The 25918-nt window shown below is 46.0% G+C and overlaps 1 protein-coding gene across 7 annotated transcripts in view; it reads left to right on the top strand.

The window, feature by feature from the left end:
* Positions 1-25918, top strand: part of LOC124721481 (acidic mammalian chitinase-like) — a 205804-nt gene that overhangs the window by 60527 nt on the left and 119359 nt on the right. For all 7 annotated transcript variants that reach the window (XR_007006338.1, XM_047246484.1, XM_047246485.1 and 4 more), the window contains one exon: positions 9845-9963. Coding sequence is in view for 6 of the 7 variants with exons in the window: in XM_047246484.1 (XP_047102440.1) it covers positions 9845-9963 (119 nt within the window). In the remaining variant the exon portion in view is untranslated. The remainder of the gene's footprint in view (positions 1-9844; positions 9964-25918) is intronic.

The following is a 25918-nucleotide window of genomic DNA, read 5'->3' as shown; positions in this document are numbered from 1 at the left end:
TGGTAGTTCAAAATTAGTATTATTAAAGAAATTCAGGGTTAATTAATTGGTCAATAACAAAACTGCTTTTTATTAAAATTTTGTGCAAGCTACAAAAAAAGCGACACAATGATCAGTTGTGGCTTAAAGAGGCCCACAAGTTGAGTTAGCCACATTTTATGTAATAATTGTATTTGACTTCATTGCACACTACAGGTAATTTTTGTCTTTTTCTTGTAATTTATTAGACATGGCTGTGGTATGCAGGAATTCATGAAAATAAGACCAGAGACACAGCAGCTAATGATGCATACAGGGAACACTGTGTGCCATTCCCCTGGGACCCACATTCTGCTTTATAATCAGAAAGACTTGCAACTTTGAGATGAGGAATGGGTATATGGAAATCAGGTTGCTTAGCTGTCGTAACAACCTGAACACCACTTGTATGAAACTTGTATTTATTCTAACTGCACAATTATACATATACACACATAAACAAGCCTCACGAGCATCACCGGTCAAAACGTAAACACACACTGAACAAAGGCACGCGCCAAGACCCGTGTCCTAAAAGCGTGTCAGTGCGCAGAGATACCACTCTGCTCTATTCTGGTGGTCGATGACTGCCACAGAGCCCCCTGCCCCATTCCAGTGCGGAGCACAGTGAGAGGAGGTGATGTATGTTGGCATGGTGATCGGTCCATTGTGATGAAGTCATGGTGCCATGCTGATGGGCGTAGCGGGCAGCCGAAACGGGGAAACTGGGATCAAACGTGTGTAGGAGTGTAATATGGGTGGCTGAATTGTCCAATGTGCAGGGGGGAATGTGCAGGACAAACAGTGTCTCATCTCGTAGCTGGAAAGACAGGTCCTCGACTGGAAAAGGTGACACATCGACGTGGAAAACAGCAACGCTGGCGTCGTCGGTATGCATCGGCTGGTCAACGGAAACACTAAGGTGAGGGGAGGGAGGGGTGAAACCTTCACACGTGACCTTTCCTGCAGCCTCTGAGCTGGGGGGAGAACACGAACCACTGGTGTCACACGTATCATCACACGCATCGTCACCTGTGCCACAGCTATCGGAGGGGAGATTTGGCACGTTTGAGTTATTAGAGATGGAAGGTGGCACGAGAGTGTGGTCAGGGTGGAAGTTGTATTCTGAAGTTGCCTTGTCGTTGACATGCCAAGCTGGTTTAAGGCCCGAGACAGACATTGTTTGTATTCTACCGTTGCACAGAATGTCAAAGGTCTGCGGCGAGCAGCTTATCACTTTGTGTGGGCCCAAGTAGGGCGGGTGTAGTGCGGGCCATACCGTATCATCACGCAGCATCACATTATCGCAAATGTGTAGGTCTTTGTGCACAAAGACGCGAGGGACCATGTGTGCTCGAGGGGGCCGGGGGCGCACATTCGTGGTGAAGTGTCGGTCGTATGCTATAAGCGTCGGAAGTTCTGACTGCGGGGGAGGATCAGAATCCTTGACAAATTGTGCTGGGAGGATGAGGGGTTCCCCGTACAACAATTCCGCTAGGGAGCCTTGCAAATCGTCTTTGTAAGCTGAACAGACACCTAGTAGTACCCAGGGGAGGGCTTTGGACCAAGATCTGTTGTGGCACATCAGCGCTGCTTTTAATGTGCAGTGCCAGCGCTCGACCAACTCATTGCTTTGCGGGTGGTAGGTTGTTGTACGCAATTTGTTTGCACCGCATAGATCGCATAATTTGCCAAAGAGCACAGCTTCAAATTGTCATCCTTGGTCCGTCGTGACCGAAGATGGGCAACCGAACTGCGCGATCCAGGAGGCGATGAAGGCCCGTGCGACAGAGTCGGCGGTAATGTCTGTTATTGGAATTGCCTCCACCCACCGACTAATACGGTCGATGATAGATAAAATGTATCGGAAACCCTCGGAAGGAGGGAGTGGTCCGACCAGGTCAAGATGGACGTGACGGAACCTGCCTTTTGGTACCTCAAACGAGCCCAGCGGTGAGTATGCGTGATGACCGACCTTAGCGCGTTGGCAAGGTATGCATGCCCATGTCCAGTTTTTGCAGTCTGCTCTAACTCCAGTCCATACGAATTGCTCTGTTATGAGGCGTGTGGTACCCCAAATACTGGGATGTGCTAGGTCATGGATAGCGGCAAATAACTTACGGCACAGTTCTAGGGGGCGGTCAGTACCTGTGGAGATGTCACAGAGGACTGGTAAGGCCGAACCTGGAATTCGGCGGGGCTCAATTGAGAGCGAGGTGGACTCGCTATTCAGTAACTGTCGAATGTCATCATCTGCTTGTTGGTGGGCAGCTAGGTTGTCGATGTCTCAAGAAAACGAGATCGTACCAACCCGTGACATGTAGGACGTCTGTTGTGAATTGACATATTAGGTCCATGTAGCTGAATCAGCAGGGGAGGGGGGGGGGGGGGGGGAGGTTGTGTGATTACTCACAGCATCCGCCAATGGTTTGTGGTCTATATATATGGTCACTGACCTACCCTCAATGTCCTCTCGGAAATGCCGAACTGCCTCGTAAATAGCAAAGAGTTCTCGGTCGAAAGTGAACCACTTACGCTGAGAGGCTGCCAACTTCCGCGAGAAGAAACGTAGTGGTTGTGTGGAGCCTGCCACCTGCTGCAGGAGCACAGCGCCGATAGCAGCGTCGCTTGGGTCAGCTGTGATTGATATTGGGGCGTCAGATACCGGGTGCGTGAGCGTGACAGCATTCGCTAGTGCCGTTTTTAGTGCGTCGAACGCGCATTGCATGTCGTCGCCCCACGGGACCTTGCGGAGCCCTGAACTATTCTTTCCGATGAGTGCATCAGTCAATGGAGCCTGTAGGGATGCGGCGTGTGGGATGTGCCGCCGGAAAAATTTTATCATCCGTAAAAAACGACGTAGGTCTCGGTAAGTCTCGGGCAGGGCGAGGTCTCGTATAAAGGCGAATCTGTCTGACGTGGGGCGAGTCTCTTCCGCGGAAACAGTATAGCCCAAAAATGTCACACTAGCGGACTGCAACTGAGATTTATCGTCGTTGGTTTTGACTCCATTCTCGGCGAGAATACTAAGAACTGTTGATAGGTGCTGTTCGTATTCCTCGAGGGTAGTTAATGAAATGAGGATGTCGTCCAAATACGCGTAACAGTATGGGAGTGAGAAAAGGATGGACTTGATAAACTGTTGCCAAGTCTGTGCGGCGTTTTTTGAAGCCGTACGGCATGTAACAGTATTCGTACAGTACAAAAGACGTGATAATTGCTGTTTTAGGGATGTTGTACTGGTACATGGGGATCTGATGGTACGCTTTTTCCGGCAATCAAGTGTATTGAAAACGCGTGCACCATGGAGTTGTTGGGCGAAATCTTGTATGTTTGGTATAGGGTAGTTGTCTAAAATCGTTCTGGCGTTTAACTGTCGGTAGTCGCCACACAAACGAAATGAACCGTCCTTCTTGGGCACTAGATGGATAGGCGAGGACCAGTTGCTGTTGGATGGACGGACAATACCTGAATCTAACAGCTCCTGTACAGCAGTTTTTGCGTGATGCAATTTGGTGGCATTAAGGCTTTGAGTCTTGTTGCGTACTGGGGGGGGGGGGGGGGGGCCTTCCGTGGTGCTCAGTCGGTGACAGGTACCCTTAGCAGTCGCGCCTATCACCTGCGGGACACCCTGGGGAACCACACTGGGACTAGGTGGGATAACACACACTACATTAGAGGTAGGAATGTCACTGACCTGCGGGAAAATGCATCGTTGCAGAGGTATCTGCGCCTCGGTGGAGTTCTCGTGGGTGTATCCCCATGGTGTGGAAGCGTCCCCTGCTGCCTCCAGTGCGCGTAACAGTTCGGCTGACGTGGCGGTGATCAGCTGTTGCAGGCGCGCGTTTTCGGCGCGAAGGTCGGTGATCTCGAGGCGCTGGGTTGTCAGGCGCGACTGGCCGGTGGAGAGCTCTGTCATGAGATGGGCGCGTTCGGCTGTCACAGTGGGCAAGGTATCACAGTGTGTGGCAGGGGGCAGGGGGAAGGTGGCGAAAATCCCTGGTATCCGGTTGCCGGAAGTGTGATGCAGGAGGGCTGCTGCCTCGAGGTCTGGCGAGAGCCCGAAGCTATGCCGGAAATCCATACCAATAACGGGGCAGTCGACATCCCCAGTGCAAAATGTCCAGGTGCAGCGTAAATCAGGCGAGAGATTTAGTTGGAGTTCGGCTGAACTGTGGACACAGATTGCGGAATTGTTGGCTGCTCGCAGTGGCACTGCGGGCGCCAATGTCGAAAATGGGACGCTCGACTTAGGAATGACGCTAGCATCGCCGCCCGTGTCCATGAGGAAATAGTGTGTGCTCATCCTGTCGTGGATGTACAGTCTGCCAGCATGGTGGGCAGCAGGGGTGGTCAGTCGATAATGTTTTTGGCACACTAAACTGCCGGTGCAAGCTGTGGCGCCTATTCTGACTCATGCTTCACGTTTGCGTAGTTGCAGGGTGCGTGACAAGAACACACAGCATCGCCGAACGTGATATGATACCAGCGTAGTGGGTAAGCTGGGTGTTGTGCCTGAGCCTGTGAGCCAGCAACGTCACGTGGCGTGTTCTGTTGCGCCCGCGTGGAGGTGGGCGGGGCAACCGATCGAGGAACCGTAACAAGTACAGCCGTCTGGCCACCAGGGGGCTCCATCAGCTGTTGCTGCAAGCTGCGCGACTGGCCTCTGCCGGGCGGCCGGTGAAACGTAGTAGACGTGACGGCAGTGTCGCCAACATTCAGAGTGTCGGAAAAACAGGACATGACCTGGTGATGTTTGATGATGGAATAAGCCTGGTCTGCCAGTCGTAGTTTTTCCTCCAGAGCAGCGTTTTGGTAAGCCAGCAGGTGTAGTTGGAGGTTTGGCGGTACTTTCACAAGCCACAACGCCCAGAGTGCGAGATCAGGGAGTTGCTCCTTGCCCACCTGGGCCCTTAAATGGCACCAAAGTTGTGAAGCATATGGTCCCCTATTGGCACTTCGTGAATTATGTAGTGGATGGCTTCTGCTGGAGTGCGCGATAAGCGCTTGATGATGCGAGCTCTTGCGATGGCATATTTGTGCTGGCTTGGTGGCGAGAGCAATAGGTCACTGACCAGGTCCGGTTCGTCGTGGAGGTGGGTTATTAAACAAATGAAGCGTGCGTCATCTCCCCACACTCCGTGAATGTCCATAATATTGTCCACTAACGCAAACCATGATATAGCATTGTCCTTCTGTAGTTGTGGCAACTTTGGAAACCGCCCTACAGGTGGCTGCTGTGGCGTTGTGGGAAGATGGCCATGGCGGGGGTAGCAGAGGCCCGGAAACTGGTGTAGGGTCGAGTGTCTGTACTGTAGTGCAACTAGGCCTCTGACCACATGACACACACAGCGCAGGAGCAAACGCGGGCGTCGCGGCTGCTGCAAACGTGGTCGCATGCTGTTGGTATATTGGGAACATAGCGGTATGTGCTTCGGGCGAAAGTACCTGGTCGTGTGTCGGGCTGGTATGTAACATATTCACACGGGATGTTGCTGAGCACTGTGGTGAGGGAAGTTCTTGTTTCACCTGTGGTATGAAGTCTGGGAACTGCCATGTGTTTGGATGCACTGCAACATGTGTGGGCCACGGTGCGTGGACTGTAGTAGGTTGGTTGGTTGGTTTGGGAAAGGAGACCAGACAGCGTGGTCATTGGTCTCATCTGATTAGGGAAGGATGAGGAAGGAAGTCGGCCATGCCCTTTCAGAGGAACCATCCCAGCATGTGCCTGGAGTGATTTAGGGAAATCACGGAAAACCTAAAAAAGGATGGCCGGACGCGGGATTGAACCGTCGTCCTTCCGAATGCAAGTCCAGTGTCTAACCACTGCGCCACCTCGCTCAGTGACTGTAGTAGTGGGGTTATGTTGTGCATAAGGGTTTAACACTGTAGTCAGAGCCGTCGATGGCTGAATTACCGGCAATTCTTCCATGAATGAAATTGTAGGCAAACTCATGGCGAGCTCTGGGTCACAAATCACTTGATGGTTCATCAGTGCATAACGGTGGCAGGAGAAAAGATGAGAAACGCGCGTACTGTGGTCGTATCGAAAAAGTCCGGCATCACCACTATGGGAATCAGGTCGCTTAGCTGCTGTAATAACCTGAACACCACTTGTATGAAACCTGTATTTATTCTAACTGCACAATTACACATATACACACATAAACAAGCCTCACTGGTCGAAATGTAAACACACACTGAACAAAGGCGCGCGCCTAGACCCGCGTACTAAGAACGTGTCAGTGTACAGAGATACCACTCTGCTCTATTCCGGTGGTCGATGACCACCACAGGTAGAATGAGGGACAGGAAAACCAGCTGTCTGGTCACGGCATACAGGAGTATGGAAAAAGAGCCTGCAGACATAGCAGGTAAGGAGGCAGTTTGGGAATACAGTATCCTGTTCTGCAGGAGGCTCTCATCGTAGTGTTAAATCAGAGAGGTACACAGTTGGGGGGAAAAGGAGGAGCTCATAGTAAGGGACAGAAAAACCAACTGTTTGGCCATGGTGTTCCATCACACTACTCTCTCTGAATGAATAACATCACTTCAACACAAATCTAAATCATCCACTCTTCAGTATATATGCTTTTAAATATTTGTGGTAGGCTTTTTAGTTAATGTATAAATAAAGAAATATATACTTTTTTTGATTTTCCCACATCCTTGAGGATAATCTCATTATAAAGCTGTGGAAGGAGCATTTAAATATTAATTATTTTGTAAGTACATATTATGCGTTCGTTTTTCTGATGTCTTCAACCCTCTTGAGAGTCTCCTCACTGTGATTCTGAGAATTAAACAGTGTGTCTCATCTGAAGGCCACTGTTCATTAATGTACCGCTTCATACTCTGGCTGGAGGAACCCTCAGTGTGCGATGTTTGTGATGTATGAATCTCTGTGTTCCCTGTGTCCACTGAGTGCCTTTTCTATTTTAACTAGAGGGCAGAAGCCTAAGCTTTTTGTCAGCAGGTTCCAACTGTTGGTGGCAAACCTCTTTTAGTTACCAATATTTTCTGCTGTGTTACTGTATATCTTTCTCATTTTTGTTGTATGCTTGTAACTAACAAATCTGACAAATCACTTGTTGTTATAGTGTTAGAGGGGGGAGAGAGAGAGAGAGAGAGAGAGAGAGAGAGAGAGAGAGAGAAAGAGAGTGTTTGTAGCAGCCGATAAAATCCTACCATTGTCAACATCAGAAGAGAAATAAAAAGAAACTGAAGAGAATAGGAGAGCCCAAAACAAAACCTCACTTGAAGTGGTTTTTGCCACAGTAACTCCATAAATGTTCTTGTAGTGCTTACAAGCATACAAGCCAAAAATCTTCATCTCTGATTATTGAAAGCTATCAAACAAATTTTAAAAGTTGGCTTTATCTTTGTAGGGTAATGTTGATAGCAGTGAAATAGAAATAAAAGCAATTGAAATAATTTCTATAATGCTATCACAAGTTTGATTATTCATGGTCTGTGCTCAATAAATTTTTAGAGGTTTTGGATTTAATTGCTCACTAATAAAATATTGAAGAGAAGACATTCTTAGCCTTACATTTTGTTTACCATTGAAATTTGTAAGTGGTGGTGTTGATCAACTATTTTACAATTGGGTCACGTTTTAGTGGTTCTTCTGTGTTGATTTGTAGAGTCTGGTTTTATTGTGAAATATGCAATTATTAAAGTTATTGCAGCTTGCTTATTCTAATGTAAGACATTATAAAAACTAGAAAGAAACATTTCACTAAAACTGATTTTGTAACTTACTACTACTGCTTACTACTGCTACCACTGCTACTATGACAACTGTATACTTTCATTATTCCTTATGATGCAGAAAACCAGTTCTATGTCTATGTATATTCTTTTACTCCTTTTTATTTCTGTTCAAGCATTTTTTCCATTAACCATGCATTAGTTACCAGTATTTCACTTTTAAAAATGTTTGTTTCCAGAAACATCCAAGGATTTTTCCCAAGCCAGTCACAAAGCTTGTGTTAGGGGTGGGTTTCATTCCCAACATACAAATTCTAGCTTTGTGTTAGATTTATCATGGTCATCTTGCAGTTTTGACTAAAACCTACAAAATTTTATTTGTAAACTGAGCAAGAGGAACTGTTATCTTAACCAGGTTCATTGTTCTGATCAATGACAATCAAGTCTGAAATATGTAACCTTCTCTGCTGAGAATTTCTCAAAACTGAGGGTAAGCCTTTTAATTTATATGGCCTGCCTGGAAAATTTAATTGAATTTTGATAGAATGTTTGACCCATTTTAAATCCTTGTTGTTGAAAATCAAAAAATTTAAACAATATGCAATTATAAGCCAAAGCATTATGACTACTGGCCACCACAAGATTGAATGCCATCTGATGGTGTTGTGGGCACACAATGCAGTAAGCAAAATATATATTTGGAGCAATTATGAATGGGGAATCATTTTAGTGACAATTTGGCCCACAAATTTGGAAATCCACTGACATAAGGGACTTTGAGAAAGGGCAGATTGTTATGGCCCACCACTTGGGAACAAGCACCTTGGCAACAGTGATGTTGGTCATCATCTGTGTGTATGCTACTGTAATGATCATCTATGGAATGTGATTGAATGGTGGTGAAGCCACAAGTAGGTGACAAAGTGTTGAATGTACATGCCACATCACAGAACATGGAGGTTGGAGGCTTGCCAGCTGTGTAAAACAAGACAGACAGTTATCTGTGACAGATCTGATGATGCAGGACAATGATGGGGCAGCACAAGTTTTTAAAAGCACACCATTCAGCAAACGTTGTTGAACATGGGAGAGACTGAAGCAGATGACCTCTGCATGTTCCCATGTTGAATCAATGAAAACGTCAATTATGATTGTAGTGGACATGGGATCTTCAAGATTAGAGTGTGGATTATTTAACACATGTCACTTAGTTGAATGAATCATGTTTCTTGTTACACCAGGCTGATGGTCATGTCCAGATACACACTCATTCAGTGAAATGGCTGCTTGAAACATGAACCATGCCACAGGCACAATCTCGTGGGGGCAGTATTATGCTGTGGAAGGCATTCACCTGGGCTTTCATGGGACCTGTGGTACTAATTGCAGGCTCCATGATGGTTGTGGACTATGTGAATGTTTTTATGGATCACCTGTACTGATACATGCTTGACATCTTCTCTGATGGCTATGACATCTTTCAGTAGGATAACTGTCCCTGTCATAACGTTACAGTGCTTAGTGTATAGTGAACTCACGTTGGTGTCTTGGCCATCAAATGGTTCAAATGGCTCTGAGCACTATGGGACTTAACTTCTGTCATCAGTCCCCTAGAACTTAGTACTACGTAAACCTAACTAACCTAAGGACATCACACACATCCATGCCCGAGGCAGGATTCAAACCTGCGAGCGTAGCAATCGCACGGTTCCAGACTGTAGCGCCTAGAACCGCTCGACCACTCCGGCCGGCCTTGGCCATCAAATTCACATGATATGAACCTGATGGAACACATTTGCGACACTACTGGTTGCCAGCTCTGCACCCAAAAGAAGCGATTGGCCCATAATTTACAGGAATTGTGTGACTTGTGTGTAGGCATCCGGTGCCACACATCTCAGGAAATTTACCAATAACTTGTTAAATCCATACTAACAGAACTGTTGCTGCATTGCATTTCAGAGATGAACCAACACACTGTTAAGCAGACAGACATAATCCTCTGGCTAATTGGTGTATGTTGTAAGTTAAACATTTGCCCCCCACCCCCATACATAATGTGTAATTAATATAGTCAATCTCTTCTGTTATATTATGTTAAATTTTTTTTCAGGTCATTAAGTCTCTTGTTGGTCTCAAAATTCGTAACAAAAATCTTAAAGTTATCCTGTCTGTGATTGGTATGCCAGGTGGATTTGGAGATATGGTTTCAAAGTCATCATCCAGGAGAATGTAAGTATTGATTTTCACATCAGTTGACAACTTTTCAAAAGGAATATCTTCATTTCTACTTTAACAGATAGTATCTGATGAAATTAATTTTTCTTTTTGTGGCCATAAACTGCATCATTCCTGTGGCCCTTCTGATACAGTTCTCACTATAATATATAATAATTAGTTTGATGTCTTTTCCGTGTAAGTGGTTAATGTTTTAAAGATGTCTGTTACTCTTTAAGCCATTAGCAGTAGGTTACCAGTACTTATAAAATCAGATACTCCTTTGAAACTTCTGACCATGTGACAGGGTTGCAGATGGTGGGAGTATAAGAACTTTAAAATGTGCAAAGTATACTATAATCATGAGTTTATCACGTCAAGAACAAACAAACGGAGAAAATATTAGTGTAATATTATAAGTATTATAACTTAAAAACAGTAAATCGGTGTAAAAAGTTTCAAGGTTTCAAGATTAAAGAAAAGAAAAAAATCTAATTTCCAATATAGATGTTTTTATGTTGATACCTAGTGTTTGTGGCTATTTAATCATGTGGTACCTTAACACCAGCAAAATATTTTGCATTTGAAACTGAGAAATCAAATGTATTTTCACTTGGTTTCTCAATTTAAGATGAAAAGAAAAAGTGCACAGTAAGACAACACACAACTAAATCACTGTAAAATAAATCTTGAAAAAATGCCTAAAGCAGCCACATAAAGATGGATTTTTAAGTATAGAATCAATTATTGTGACTTTCGAATAGAGTTTGTGTACTTTATGTTGTACCCGTGAATGGAGGTACAACACCTTACAGAAGGTGCGAGAAATCAACACAGTTTATTCCTTTACAAATGAAGACAGAAAACAGAATCATGCAAAACCTTTATGACTGGGCCAGCATGCCACTGGTGCGGCGATTAGCAAAGTTCATAGATGACACTGGTGATGAGAGTGCTTAGTAGAAGACATCTCAGAATAGTCTAGCTCCAGACAGAGTTGAAGTCCAGTTGAGGGTGATCGGAGTGTTGCAGCATCATGGTAACAGCAATAGCATTATCCCCAAGTCAAGACTGCCCAAGTGTGGTAGTGCATGCACTTATGAAGCCCTGGCAGTGAAGGAATATGCCCTCTGATAGTGAGCCCGCAGTGGCAAGGCTCAATTTGGCTGGAGCTATCCTGACGTGCAGCTATATCGTGTGCACACACTGGCCAGGTGTTGCTACAATACCGTGGAGACACACGTATGCTGTGCGTGAACCGGGAACTGCTGGGCATAGACTGTGTGACGTGTGACAAAGCAGTGCATTGCAGCATGCACCTTGCTGTAGGCACTGATGATACCACCCTCTTCCCCCCAAAAAATGCCTCACCATGATGGTTACTGTGACAGGCCACAGTGACGATGGGGAGGTCCGGGCCAGAGGTAGGGTGGTGATGTCAGACCAGAAGCTGGATCTAGACATGGCTGACCTGCATTCCAGCATTCATTGCACAGGCCCCCAGAAAAACCAGAAGATATAGCAGAGGGAATATGTGCCTCCTACCTGTCCTCATGTGAGCAATCCCCACTATGGCACAGGTGAATCCAGTCCACAGGTGTCTCAGCAGACAATGGCGAAGAGGACAGTGGCCACGGCTGGGAAAACAGGAGGAGCAATGTCCGTGCTGGTGACTCAGACGTGGCAGTGACACAGACTGTGGTGGCGGAGACTGCAATGTCAGGGCCTGTGGCGATTGGGGCTGTTGCAGCAGAGGGTGCAGCCCTTGTGGCTGAGGCGACTGAGGCTCTGATGCCTGCAGTTGCAGCAACAGTGATGTGGAAACCCTGCCAGTACCACTGGGCAGCTGGTACAAAACCCACTATGGATAATTGCCAGGTGAGAAACTGTCTGCTTGAACATTCTCTGGAACAGAAAGGACTGTAGCAGGATAATGAATAGTGTGTGTGTGCAGCTGACTCTCGTGTCTGTTATGATGGCGTCCCAACCCACCCTGAATAACATAGGTCGCTCTGCTAATGAGTTTGATTATAATGCCAGTTTCCCACAAATGGCCACTGTTAAAGATCCTGAAATACACCTTGGCATTGGCCTGGAATTTTCAAGGAGATAGAGGAGTGCCTGCGGATCGAGGAGGTTGGAGAAGATGTAGCACAGTCCAGTAAGTACTGCCATGAAGAAATTCAGCCAGTGACTTATCTCTCTGAGGCATCATACATTTGAGGTGTCATACAATATGCTGAGAAGGACAGGGGCAGAGCATTTTTCTTGGAGTGGAACAGCCATAATTTCAACAGCTGCACCTTGAAGGTACACACGAATTGTTGTGCCTCACTGTTAGATTGTGGTGAGATGGGTGTTGATCTCATGTGGGTGATGCCGTTGGCCTTACAGAAAGACACTAATGCTGATGCAGTCAATTTCGGACCATTATCAGCCACAATAGTAGCTGGTAATCCTTTTTGGTAGAATATTGTTGCTAGAGCTTGAATCGTGCTGGTCAACTTTGTGGAATTCATAGGTACCACAAAAAGAAATTAGCAAACAACATGTACTACGATAAGCCATTGCAAGCCCCCAAATGGCCCTTCGAATTCGATGTGAATTCACCACCAGAGGGCAAGCAGTGGGGGTCAGTCAAAGCTGTTGGTAATGATTAGGCAGATTCTCAGCACATTGATTGCAATGCATGATCACATGTTCAATGGTTTTGTCCATCCCCAGCCATGTACAATACCACCTGGCCAATTGCTTCATACAGATAATGCCCCAATGCCCTTTACAAAGTAACACCTGCTGCAGCAGTGATGCTGGGATCAGCTCATGGGTCTATTCACTTGGTGTGTTTAAGAGCACAATTCCATTTTGGACCAAAAAAGTGTCCCACTGGCGAAGCAAACACTGAAAAGACTCATTGGGAAACCACTTCCTATCCTCAGGCCAGCCTGACTGAATAAGTCAGGGTGGAGGGTACCATCCTGCTGCGTGGTTGTGGGATTCATTGGTTGTCAGTTAGAGAGGTAAGTACTGTGGTTTATCAATGTGGTCAATGTGAAAGCAAGCATCCTCAGAAGAATCAAATTCCACATCTGATCTGACAGGAAGATGAGATAAAGTATCCACGTTGGCGTGGTATGCCATGGTGTTATAGTGAATTTCATACTTATATTTGGCTATAGTAAGCGCCCAATGTTGGAGTTTATGCTCCATCTGGACAGGCAGGGGTTTGAGTGGCTGGAATAAACCAGAATAAACTGGTGAGAGGCTTGTGATCTGTTAGCAGAAAAAATTTCCCTACTGATGAAACTTGGAAATGCCATAGATGACTGGAAAGGCCTCTAGTTGACATTAGTTCACTAAGCATTGTTAATCAGTTTCAATGTGAGAGAAATTGGGTGGTCTGTGGCGCCACCTTTGTGGGATGGCGCCACACTAATGCCATAGGAGGAGGCACCCACCACAAGGATAACAGGTTTTGCAGGATCCAAGTGGATCAGGCATCTGTTGCTATGGAAGACATTTTTAATGTCTAGAAAGTTGTTTCTTGCTGAAGCAACCAGATGAAGGGAACACTTTTCCATCTATGGGCATGTAAAGGGCCTGCAATATGAGTAGCATTAGGGATGAAATGCAGATAATATGAGATCTTGCTGAGGACAGCCTGGAATTTGGTGAGAATGTTTTGAGAAGGGAGCTTCCGAATAGTGTCCAACTATTTGGCGGAAGAGGGAACACCATCTAAGTCGATGACTTGACTGAGGCATTCGATTTTGGTAATAAAAATTTTGCATTTCTTCTGGTTGCATCAGAGTCCTGCAACGATGAGGGTTTGGAAGAGGCATTCCAGGTTCCGAAGGTGCTCCTCTGGAGTACTGCCAGAGATGAAGATGTCGCCCAGATAATTAGTGCAGGAAGGAACCTTAAATGTCAGTTACTCTAGGAACAAGTGGAAGCTGGCCAGAACAGAAGCACTGCCAAAGATTAGATGCTGATATTGGAACAGCCAAATGTGAGTGTTTATGATAAGGAAGGACTTCATCATGTTATCCAGTGGGAAGCACAGATAGGTTCCTTGAGACTGACCTTCCAGAGGAACACTCCCCCTTGTAATATGTCCATAACTGTTTGGGGTGAGGGAGAAGGTGCAAATCCATGACAGACTGTCAGATGACCATGAAAACCCCCAGGTTTCCATATCTCTCAACTCTGTTGCAACTTCATTCTGAGTGACGTAGGGGATATCTTATGCTTTGACAAATCACGGTTGGGCAGTATTTTTCAAGGTCATGTGGGCAGAAAAGTCTTTGGACCTAACAAACAAGTCCTCAAAAAGGTGAAGTATCTGTCACAGAGCTTTGTGATTATGTTGTAGGGCCCGTGGGAGTTGATCATTGCCACATTATCCAAGATTTGGAAGCTGAAGATGTGAAAAGCATTGAGGCTGAAAATGTTAGGACTGGAATAAGAGTGAAGCACTACAACTGGAATTGCCATAATTGTAGATGTGTACTGCATCTGTAGAAAACACATGCAAAGGATGGCAATACAATCTCTATTGTACATGGCAAGAGTCTGTGTTGGAGATTCAAGCTGTGGGGAACTGAGCTTTTCAAATGTGCACCTATTGATCAATGTGATAGAAGCCCCAATTTCCAGCTGGAATTGGACATTTTGGTTCTGAATACACAGTAGAGTGAAAAGTTTCATTGAATCTTGTACAAGATGCTCAGGGTGACTGACAGGCGAGGATCATTCATGCTTAGTGGAAATGCTGTAGTTGGTTTGAACTGGGAATGACTCATCAGAAACCAAATGGTTAAGAAGAGTGCCATCACGAACATCAGCATGATGGACATTCATTGTGTTAGAACCGTGTGTAACTGTGTTAACAGACAGGCCCCATTACTGCTTCGAGCAACCATCCTGGATGTGCCCAGTCTTTTTCAAAACAGACATTTAGTTTGGTGGAAATCATAAGAGCCCCTATGATGAGAGATGTAGTACTGAGGCAGGATTCCATTTGCTGCCATTACGTGACTGCTGCAGGCATTCCATAGCTTGTTTACAGTGCCCACCAGAAACATAGACCCCATGTGGAGAAGACTGACAGGTGTCAAGTGTGGCGACCACAACTGGCAATATTTCCAGCTCTGTGGTGTCAAACAATTCCTGTGCCTCAGTTATCCAAATGACATCCTCAAGCAAGGGGTCCAATAGTTTGAGGACTTCCACCCAAAGTTAGGATTTGGTAATGTTTTGAACAATAATGTCCCACAACATGGTGTCCATATACAACTTACTGCAGGAAGAAAGAAAGTTTAAGGTGGAAGTGATACCCTGTAACTTGGTGAGCCACTACTGAAAGGACTAGGTAGGTTGGTGCTTTGTTCAACAGAACTTATACTGTGCAGTGCCAGCCAACACCTGGGTAAGGAACTTATTCAGGATGAATAAGGGGGAAAAGCTTAATGCAGATGTGCAAGATATCTGCACCAACCCAAGAAAAGAAGTATGAATTTTGAACATCACCTGAAATGTTGAAAGTCACAAAGGTTGAAAGAGCTGCAATTTGTATTTGATCCACTTCTCTGCAGTCACATCAAACTTGCAGAATGGTGAAGCTGTTACTGTTGTCATCAACCTGGGAGAAGCATTGAAGCAGGGCTCACTGTAGAAGCTGTCAATTATCCAGCAGCCTGTCCATCAGTTGAGCAAATTGCAACAGTTGAGTCCTAAGAAGCTCTTGTAACAGCACAGGTTCCTGTTGCTGGACAGCTGCCATGCTGAAAACAAAAGGGAAGCTCTGCTTCATTAAAACTTAAAAGCTAAATGCCTTCTGCTTCTTGGTTGGTGGGGGGAGGGGGGGAGGGGGGGGGGAGGAGAGGAGCATAACAGTACAGACACAGTACTGGAAAGTGAGGATGTGGCACCATGTCAGGAATTGGAAACCAACACAAGAACTACCCTCTGTCACCCCTAATTTGTTGTATCCATGAATGGAGGTACAGCATATAACAGAAGACATGAGTAATCAATACAAATGAAGACAGAAAACAGAATTTTGCAAAACTTTAATGAATGGGCTACTGCTGCCACTGGGATGGTGATTAGTAAAATCCATGGATGACACAGGTAATCAGTGCTGAGTAAAAGAATCCCTAGAATAGTCCTATTCCAAGCAAAGTCAAAGTCCAGTTGAGGATGATCCAAGTGTTGCAGCTTCCTGGTAAAAGCAGTAGTATAGTCCAGGACAAGACTGCCCGAGCGTGGTACTGCATACGCTGGTAGCATAGGAATATGCCCATTATTGGTGAGTCTGCTGTGGCATACCACAACATCAGTGGAGCTGTAGTTAGTTGCAGCTATTTCATGAGGGCATGCCAGCTGGATGTTGCTACAATACCGTGGAGGGAGCTATGTACAGTGGCCTCACCTGTGCTGCCCAGCACATGAGCCAGAAGCTGCTGGCCATGAGCTGTGTGATGTGTGACCTGCGGCCGCATGGCACCAGGTGCCATGGTGTAGGGATCAATGATACTTCACTTTACTTGTGGTTACAAGCAACTTGGTGTAGGCACTGGTAATACCACACTTTACATGTGGTTAGTTGCTGCTTTAATTCTTATAATGATACCTAAATCATGCTCTCGGTTGCCTGTCAACTGCTTGCAAGATGTCACTAAAATGTGTATGCTCATATAATTTTGATGATGTGAATGTAAGAGACTGAAATCTTCATCACTTATTTAGTTTATTTTTTTAAGACAGCATTGAGGGAGCAATCAAACTGAAAGGTTCTGAGGCCATAAAATTTCGTATCTTCATATCTGTGCAGTCTTGCATCCTTTGCACATTGCACAATATACAATGGATATGATGTCCGAGTATCTTATCTCTGTTGACTGAGTAAGAGTCTGTTCAAACGAAAATCTCTGAATTGGAAAATCAGTTAGTGCCACTACTTTTTTGTACATGACAATCACTGTGTTTACTTGAGTGCCATATGTAGATGCGACGAAGTATAAACTCATTTAGTGAAGTAGACAACAAACTTGAACCTATGCATGTCAAGTGAAAAAATCTAATCACCATAAATAGAGTATCATTGCCAATTTGAACAGTGTGATAACATGTTTCATAAAATGATTGGCGGTCTTTCAAGAAACATATCCCAGTTAATATTTCATCATTTCTGTTACCTAAAAATTAAACCTGTGACCATCTGTACTTCCCTTCTCTGTAAACACTTCATATTCTCTGTTGATTCTACCTGTTATTGCCCATACACACTTGATCAGTATTCCACCATAGATAGTACGCATAACTCATAATCAATCAATCTCTTTTGTGGATAAACACCAGTTTCCATTGATAAACTGAAGACTTTCTTCTTTCATTATCCATATAGGAGTCTACATGACTGTTCTGTATCATATTCTGTGCAGTGCTATTTTTGGCTGTTTTTCTGAATGATTCAGCCATTGCTCATTAATTTTTTAGTTAATAGCAGCTCCATTTCTATCAGGTGAACTTAACAGCCTTATTTTTTTCTACGTAAGTAGCAAAGTTACTAGTCTGTGTAGTATGTGTTATAACGTCAAGTTTAACACATATATTTCAAAACGACACAACACATATAAGTCACTGAGCAAGTTGACAAAGCAAGACATGTGAACACTGTAACATTCGGAGGAGCACTGAGTCCAAGTCTAGCGGCTGCTGGCTGGTCACTTAGGTGGTGCAGCTGCTGCATGGCTGGCAGACAGCGCTGCATGTAGAGGACACACGTAATTGCGCGGCGGCACTTTGAATGATCGGTGAGTCACAACACTTTTCCCCCCTTTGAAATTTTTTCACTGGTCTTGATGGAGGTGTCCTGTAGATTGCTAACGTCCATAGGCGTTGTGTGACTGGCCGTAAAGTCTCGAGGAGGAGGCTTCCTATACGGACAGAAGTGTACCCGATGATAAAGGGTCGAGATGACAGGAGACGTAGGGGTCGAATCTGCTAGGACGCCGTGCGCCAATCTGCCTGTTGCAGCAAGTCCAGTTGATATAACAGGAGACATGGGCGATGTGTTGGCAACCGTAGGAGAAGGAGGCAAGTAGATTGGCTCCGACAGATGATGGACATCCAGTTCCTGCATGGGCACGTCTCCTGGTGGCATCCGTTCTTGTACTGGCACCGAAATGCATTGTAGAGCTGAAGGTGGTGTAGCGGCATCTGGAACAGGTGTTTCCGGCACACGAGGCCGAAGCTGGTCCGAATGACACACTGCAACACACGTGTCCATCTGGATTTCATACAGGCGTCGGCCACGGCGTCGTAAGATACAGCCCGGACTCCTTTTTGACCACCTGCCATATCCCCGTACCCAGACAAGGTCGTCGGCAGTGAACCGGCCAAGCAAAGGCACCCGCGACCGAGAGGTGGAATGCCGCACAAGATGAAGTAGCGTGCGGGGCTGTCGGCCATGTAAGAGCTCAGCCAGGCTGTGGTCACCCATGGGGGTGAAACGGTAAGAAGCCAGAAACTGGAGAAGCGCATCATCAGCAGCAGAAGAAGTCAGGAGTTTTCGCATCTGAGCCTTAAATGTGCAGACCAGTCGTTCAGCCTCACCGTTTGATTGTGGATGGAACGGAGGGGCCGTGACATGCATAATGCTGTGACGAGCACAAAAATCCGCAAATTTGGAAGAGGCAAATTGCAGACCATTATCAGTAACAAGAGTAGAGGGAAGGCTTTAAAAAGCAAAAATGCGGGCGAGAGCACTTGTGGTTGCCGCGGTGGTAGGCGACGTGCAACGGACAATGAAAGGAAAGGTAGAGTAGGCGTCTATTACAAGGAACCAATAAGTACCTAAAAAAGGACCTGCGAATTCAGCATGACTGCGCTCCCAGGACGTCTCAGGCGAAGGCCACAGTGACAAAGATGACTTCGGGGCGGCGGCCTGTGACGCACAAGGGCTGCAGGCAGCGATCATGTGTGCTATTTCAGAGCCGATCCCAGGCCAGAACACATGACGGCGCACCAGAGATTTTGTGCGAGACACACCCCAGTGCCCTTGGTGAAGGAGGTGCAAGACCGAAGCACGCAAAGACGCAGGTACCACAACACGTGGTGAAGCATTGTCGGTGGAAAGGAGGATAACACCATCCCTATCCGTGAGGCGGTAGCACAAAGTGTAGTAGTTCCACAACAGGTCAGAAGTCTTAGCGGATGGACGATCTGCCCAACCCTTCTGAATACAGCATAAAGTCCAGGAGAGGGTAGGATCAGAACCCGTAGCTGCCGCCAGCCGGTCCCCTGTGACGGGGAATCCGTCCACAACCCGCTGCTCGGCAACATCCAGATGAAAACACAAAAGTTCATCTTTATCGAATGCCAGATCAGGACCCATGGGAAGGTGAGACAGTGCATCAGCATTCGCATGTTGAGCCATCGGCAGGAAATGAATCTCATAATTGAAACGAGGCAAGTAAATAGCCCAACGCTGGAGGCGGTGTGCAGCCTTGTCGGGAAGTGACGATGATGGATGAAAGAAGGAAACAAGCGGCTTGTGATCCGCAACAAGATGAACTTTGGATCCATAGAGAAAAACACCAAACTTATGAAGAGCATAAATAATGGCCAAAGCTTCTTTTTCAATTTGAGAATACTTTTGTTGGGCGTCCGTGAGCGTTTTGGAGGCATAACCAATGGGTTGTTCAGAGCCGTCTGAAAAACGGTGCGCAAGCACTGCACCGACCCTGTATTGAGAGGCGTCCGTGGCAAGAACAAGATGTTGGCCAGGTCGATAAGTAGCCTGGCACTGGGCCCGTTTCAGCATAGACTTCAATTTCTGGAAAGCCGCACCACATGGCGGGGACCAGGGAAAAGGCACGTTTTTATGCAACAGGCGATGCAACAGCTGAGCCACCGAAGCAGCAGACGGTAAAAACTTGTGATAGTATGCTATTTTCCCCAAGAAGGCCTGCAGTTCCTTAACAGATGTAGGGCAAAGAGGGGCATCGATCGCAGCGACAGTTTGCTGAAGTGCACGAATACCATCCCGAGAGAGTTGAAACCCCAAGTACGTGATAGATGCCTGAAAAAATTGTGATTTCTGAAGATTACACTTAAGACCGGCAGTCTGTAAGACATGAAAAAGTGTGTGGAGGTTCTGAAGATGTTCTTCAGTGGTGGAGCCAGTAACAACAATGTTGTCCATGTAATTTATACACCCAGGGACAGGGAGCAATAATTGTTCCAAGAATCGCTGAAAGAGAGCAGGGGCGCTGGCAACCCCGAATGGCAATCATTGGTATTGATAGAGGCCGAAAGGCGTGTTAAGGACCAGAAACTGCTGGGAAGCTGTGTCGAGAGGAAGTTGATGATAAGCTTCTGACAGGTCAATTTTAGAAAATTACTGCCCTCCCACAAGTTTAGTGAACAATTCTTCAGGTCGGGGCATAGGGTAAGTGTCGATGAGGCATTGCGCATTTACAGTAGCTTTAAAATCGCCACAGAGATGAATGTCACCATTGGGCTTAGCAATGACGACGACAGGAGAGGACCACTCACTGGAAGTGACAGGAAGCAAGACCCCTGAAGTAGTGAGACGATCCAGCTCCCGTTTTACCCGATCACGAAGGGCCACAGGAATGGGCCTAGCCTGAAAAAACGTAAGCCAACCAGTGGGTCTGCGCATGATATGAGCTTCATAGTCGTTTGCACGGCCTAACCCAGGAGAAAAAAAGGGACGAAAATGTCGTTGACAGGGAATCCAATTGAGCATAAGGAATAGCATCAGAGACGATATTGACAGAGTCGTTTACGGAGAACCCAAAAACACGTAAGGCATCAAAACCAAAAAGATTCTCTACGTTACTCTGGTCGACCACAAATATGGGAACAGTGCGAACGATGGATTTGTAAGATACCTCAGCATGAAATTGTCCCAAGAGAGAAATCTTCTGTTTATTGTACGTCCGTAATTGCTGAGTGACAGGTGATAGGAGTGGAGAACCCAACTGAAGATACGTCTGAGAATTAATTATAGTGGCAGCAGAACCAGTATCCACCTGCATGCGAACATCCCGACCAAGGATTTGAACAGTGAGGAATAACATTCCTGAAAGGGAAGAAGTGCAATTGACAGACAACACAGAATCAGAATCAGCGTCATGTTCATTAACATCATGTATGCGGTCGGATTTGCAAACGGAAGACACATGACCTTTCTTTTTGCAATTGTGACACACAGCCCAACGTTGGGGTCAATCCTCGCGTGAATGTTTCGTAAAACACCTCGGACATGAAGGAAGTTGCCGTGGGTTTTGCTGCAGTTTCTTAGAGGTTTGTTTACGGTTAGGCCGAGGCTGCGTGTGGGAGCATACTGCAGCCATGTTGGTCGGCGGGGACGCACCGCACGAGTCGTCAACAGTGCACAGAGGTTGTATTTCCCCGATGTCACCCCACGTCTCTATTTGCGCCCCAGCGCCGCGAGAAATTTCAAAAGACTACGCGATGGATAGGACTTCATCTAGAGTTGGATTTGCTAACTGAAGGTCACGTTGCCGAACTTCTTGTAATAGCACCCCGTACCATGGAATCGGCATAGGATTCTTTGTGAACTTCAGTAACAAATTGACACTTTTGACTGAGGCCATGAAGTTCAGCAGCCCAAGCACGATAGGATTGATGCGGTTGTTTTTGAAAACGATAAAAGGCCACACGAGAGGCTACCACATGCGTTTGCTTTTGAAAATAGACAGACAGAAGTGAGCACATCTCAGCAAAGGACAAAGATACAGGATCTTTCAAAGGAGCCAATTGCGACAACAACCAATATATTTGAGGTGAAATCCAGGAAAGGAACAGAGACTTACATGTTTGTTCATCCGTGACATGAAATGCCAAGAAGTGCTGTCGAAAAAGTTTTTCATAATCAGACCAGTCTTCTGCCATCTCGTCGTAAGGAGGAAAAGGAGGTATAGACAATGATGAGAAATGCCCCGCATTTGATGTCGCGACGAAATCGCAAATCGCCGATGTTAGGAGCATTTGCTGTTCAATGAGACCTTGCAAGAGTTGCCCGACAGTAGCCATGGAAACCTGTGGGTCAACGATGAAAAGAAAAAATCCACTACCTCGTCACCAGTTGTTATAACGTCAAGTTGAACACATATATTTCAAAACAACACAACACATATAAGACACTGAGCAAGCTGACAAAGCAAGACATGTGAACACTGTAATATTCGAATGAGCACTGAGTCCAAGTCTAGGGCCGCTGGCTGGCTGGCTGGCTGGCTGCTTAGGTGGCGCAGCTGCTGCATGGCTGGCAGACAGTGCTGCATGTAGAGGATGCGTGTAATTGTGCAGTGGCACTTTGAATGATCGGCAAGTCACAACAGTATGCATAAGTTTTTCAAGATATGATGAGCCATTTGTACAGTTTTATTTGAATAATTCACCTAATAGTAAATAATATGCCATTTGCAAATGGTCTGGGTTTATCTTTAATATTATTGACCAAGTCATTTCCAGAGCTATTTCCTGAGTCCATGTGAAGCTAGTACCATTTATGTTTATTAGCCTAAATATGGGATGATCCTTGATCATGTCACAAATGTCATTAGGTGTCAATAAAATCACAGATCTTTTTCTCTAAGCTGAAATAAAAATCCCAGTAAGACCATATTCCAAAAATTAATAAGTCAGAGGAGTTGAACTTCTAGAACATGAGACACATTATAAATACAACAGAAAACAGTTAAGAGCAAATAATTTGTCATGAAATGTTGAACTTGTCAAAATGGACAAAATGGATGCTAAGCACAAGTAACATTCATACAGAGAGTGTTTACTCCCAACAACCATACAACACCACATGATGCTGTGTGACCATGACACCCATAGGAATTTAACATTCTTATTCTTGCAAGGCTGCTCTCAGCATAACAAGGATGCAGGGAGGACATGCCATCTAAGAGGGTGCTTGGGAGATTAAACTGGTCACTCCATATTGTTAATTGTTTTATGTTGAAAATATTTGCATCTTTTGGTAGATCATTGTTCTCTTGCAGAGTGAAATGACCATCTTTAGGTGTGGAAATATTAGTCAAAATCACTTGTTAAAAACAATATTGATTACCTGTCAATTTGCAGAGATGCAGCTGGGAGAAAAAAGTTCCATGGGGTACGGGTAATGCTCACCATGTCCATGGCATTTGATAAGCTATGACTGAGTATGGGTGCCCCAGACCTGGCCAAAGGGAAAACTAACACAGTGGCACAGCTAGATTCTGTGCGCATGATGTGCAAGTCCACATGAGGTGTTCAGTATCATAGTTGATCACTGACCACTAGACGTGATGACGCACCAAAGCCCTCATGCGAGACATACACCAGTATGATGCATGCAGCATCTCGAATATGCAAGGAAGCAGCACCAGAGGGACAACCCCTCAACTGCCTTGCTCCCCTGTAGCAAGCACAACACCCCCCAATCTTGCAGCAAAAGATGTGTGCCACATTGAAGCTGCTCGAGAAGGAGCATGCCCACGATATTCTGTCTGGACTGCTGATTTTCCAGAAAAGCTGGTCGGTGGCCATGGCAGCCACAATTTCCCCACACTGTCACAGGAAAATCCAACAATGTCTGCTGCAAAGTGCCATCCAAAGCAAAAACTATAGTCTCCTGTTGACTGAACACCGGATTGGGACTGGCTGACAACTGTGATAGTGCATCTGCATTAGCAATTTGGCTGGTTGACTAGAAACAGATATACTTACTAAGAGGCCTGACATCTGCAACCAGTGGGCGGTCTGGTCCAGTAGCTTAGAGTAAGGGCTAAAATAGGAAACTGGGGCTTGTGATTGGTGATGAGTAAGAACTTTTCTCCATACAAAAAACATGAGACTTTGTAATACCAAAGATGATAGCACCTCCTATTCCATCTTTGAATAGTTATGTTGTGTTTTGGAAAGCCTTTTTGATGCATAAATGATGGAGTGCTCAATGCCATGTGGTTTCTGATGGAACAGATCTGTACCAGTATTGGTACTGGGAAGTATCAGCAGCCACGGTTAATGGTTTACCCAGTGTAAAGGAAGCCAGACAGGGAGCAGAGAACAATCACTGCTTGAGGGGCTGTAAGGCCAGTTGGCAGTCCACACACTATAGAAACTTGATGCCCTTTTGGTGAAGCCAGTTAAGAGGATATAAAGTGTGCATGGCCTGGGGAATGAACTTATTGTAATAAGAAATCTTGCCCATAAAGGACAGGAGCTCTTTCAGTTTCTTGGGTGCTGCCTGGTTGATGATGGTTTTCATGTGCTCAACCATAGGAATGAGGCCATCAGTGCTAAGCACATGTCCCAAAAAAAGCACCTTTGGGGAGAAAAAACTGCAGTTTGCCAGCCTGCAATGAAGGCCATTATCCAGAAGGCTTTGGAAGGGCATCTGTGGGTTTCAGAAATGCTCCTCTTGTGTTGAACATACTATCCAGAAGTCATCGAGCTAGTTTACCCAACAGGGAATGTCCTGAATCAGCAGCTCCAAGTATCATTGATAAATTCCTGGAGCAGACAAAATTCCAAAAGGTAAAGCCCTAAGTGGGTGTTGAGGAGCAAGAAATTCCAAAAACTGTGTCCAATGGCAACTGCAGGCAAACAATGTGCAAGTCGATCCATGAAAAATACTGGCCTCTTGATAACTTCACCAACAACCCCTCCGACCAGATCCAAATCCATGACATATTGTGCACTGATCATCTGTTTAAAATCCTTGCAAAGGCTGTGTCTAGTTTCTGAATCACCATCAAGGCAGTGTCCCACTGACTCGACATAATAGAAGAAATGATGCCAAAGTCCTGCCAACACTGTAACTTGACCTTGACTTTATCATACATGGTGAAAAGATGGGAAGGGGTGACAAAATTTAGGTACCACATATGGCTTAAGAGAGATGTGTGCCTCAAAATTTTCAGCCTGGCCCAAGGTATTCTCAAACAGCTGGTCATATGACCATAGTAAGTGTAGTGTTCGCAGAAGAGCCAACACCGTGTTGCTAGAGGAGGCCTAAATGCACGCTTTTAAGCTCACGCAGATTGGCGTGAGGTCTGGAACAGTTAAAGGATTTGAGTCTAGCAAATAAAGTACGTAGCTGTTGGAATACTTAACTTTAATCCACAATTGGTGTATATATCTCGTTACTGTACAAGCTTCACAATATTAATTATCAAATGCTATGGCGCCTTGCTAGGTCGTAGCAAATGACGTAGCTGAAGGCTATGCTAACTATCGTCTCGGCAAATGAGAGCGTATTTGTCAGTGTAGTGTCGCTAGCAAAGTCAGCTGTACAACTGGGGCGAGTGCCAGGACGTCTCTCTAGACCTGCCGTGTGGCGGCGCTTGGTCTGGAATCACTGACAGTGGCGACACACGGGCCCAACGTATACTAACGGACCGCGGCCGATTTAAAGGCTACCACCTAGCAAGTGTGGTGTCTGGCGGTGACACCACATTACTCCCCCGCAAATCGGAGTACGGTTGTGTTATAAGGCTTCCGCCCGCCGTGGGGAGGACCCTATGTTGACGTATGCGACGAGGTGGGGAGCCTAACAACAGGTGAGGCTGTGCCACCCGCACCCGGCCATTCGGTCCGAGGGGAGCTAGGAAACGCCTGAAAACCTAGTCCAGGGTGCACGCCAACATGCGGTGTATGCGTCCGTAAAGAGACAGGAGGGGCCGAAGATTCGACCTCCATCGGGGCGGGGCAGCCGACGGGCGAAGACGACATCTGGTTCGGAGCGGGCAAGAGTTCCATGTCGGAGGACAGCTGGTCACGGGAAGCGATCGGCGGCGCATGACCCAGGGAGGCGCCCGGCGGTTGCAGCGACGCGTCCACTGCGGGCGGTGCCGGCGGGAGAACAGGCGGCGGCGGCGGCGGCGGCGCGTCGCCATGGGGCAAAATGTAAGGCAGC

This window comes from Schistocerca piceifrons, chromosome X (assembly GCF_021461385.2).
Source record: "Schistocerca piceifrons isolate TAMUIC-IGC-003096 chromosome X, iqSchPice1.1, whole genome shotgun sequence".
Taxonomy (NCBI): Eukaryota; Metazoa; Arthropoda; class Insecta; order Orthoptera; family Acrididae; genus Schistocerca; species Schistocerca piceifrons.
Note: the sequence above shows the minus strand (reverse complement) of the source record. Positions and strands in the feature narration are given on the sequence as shown.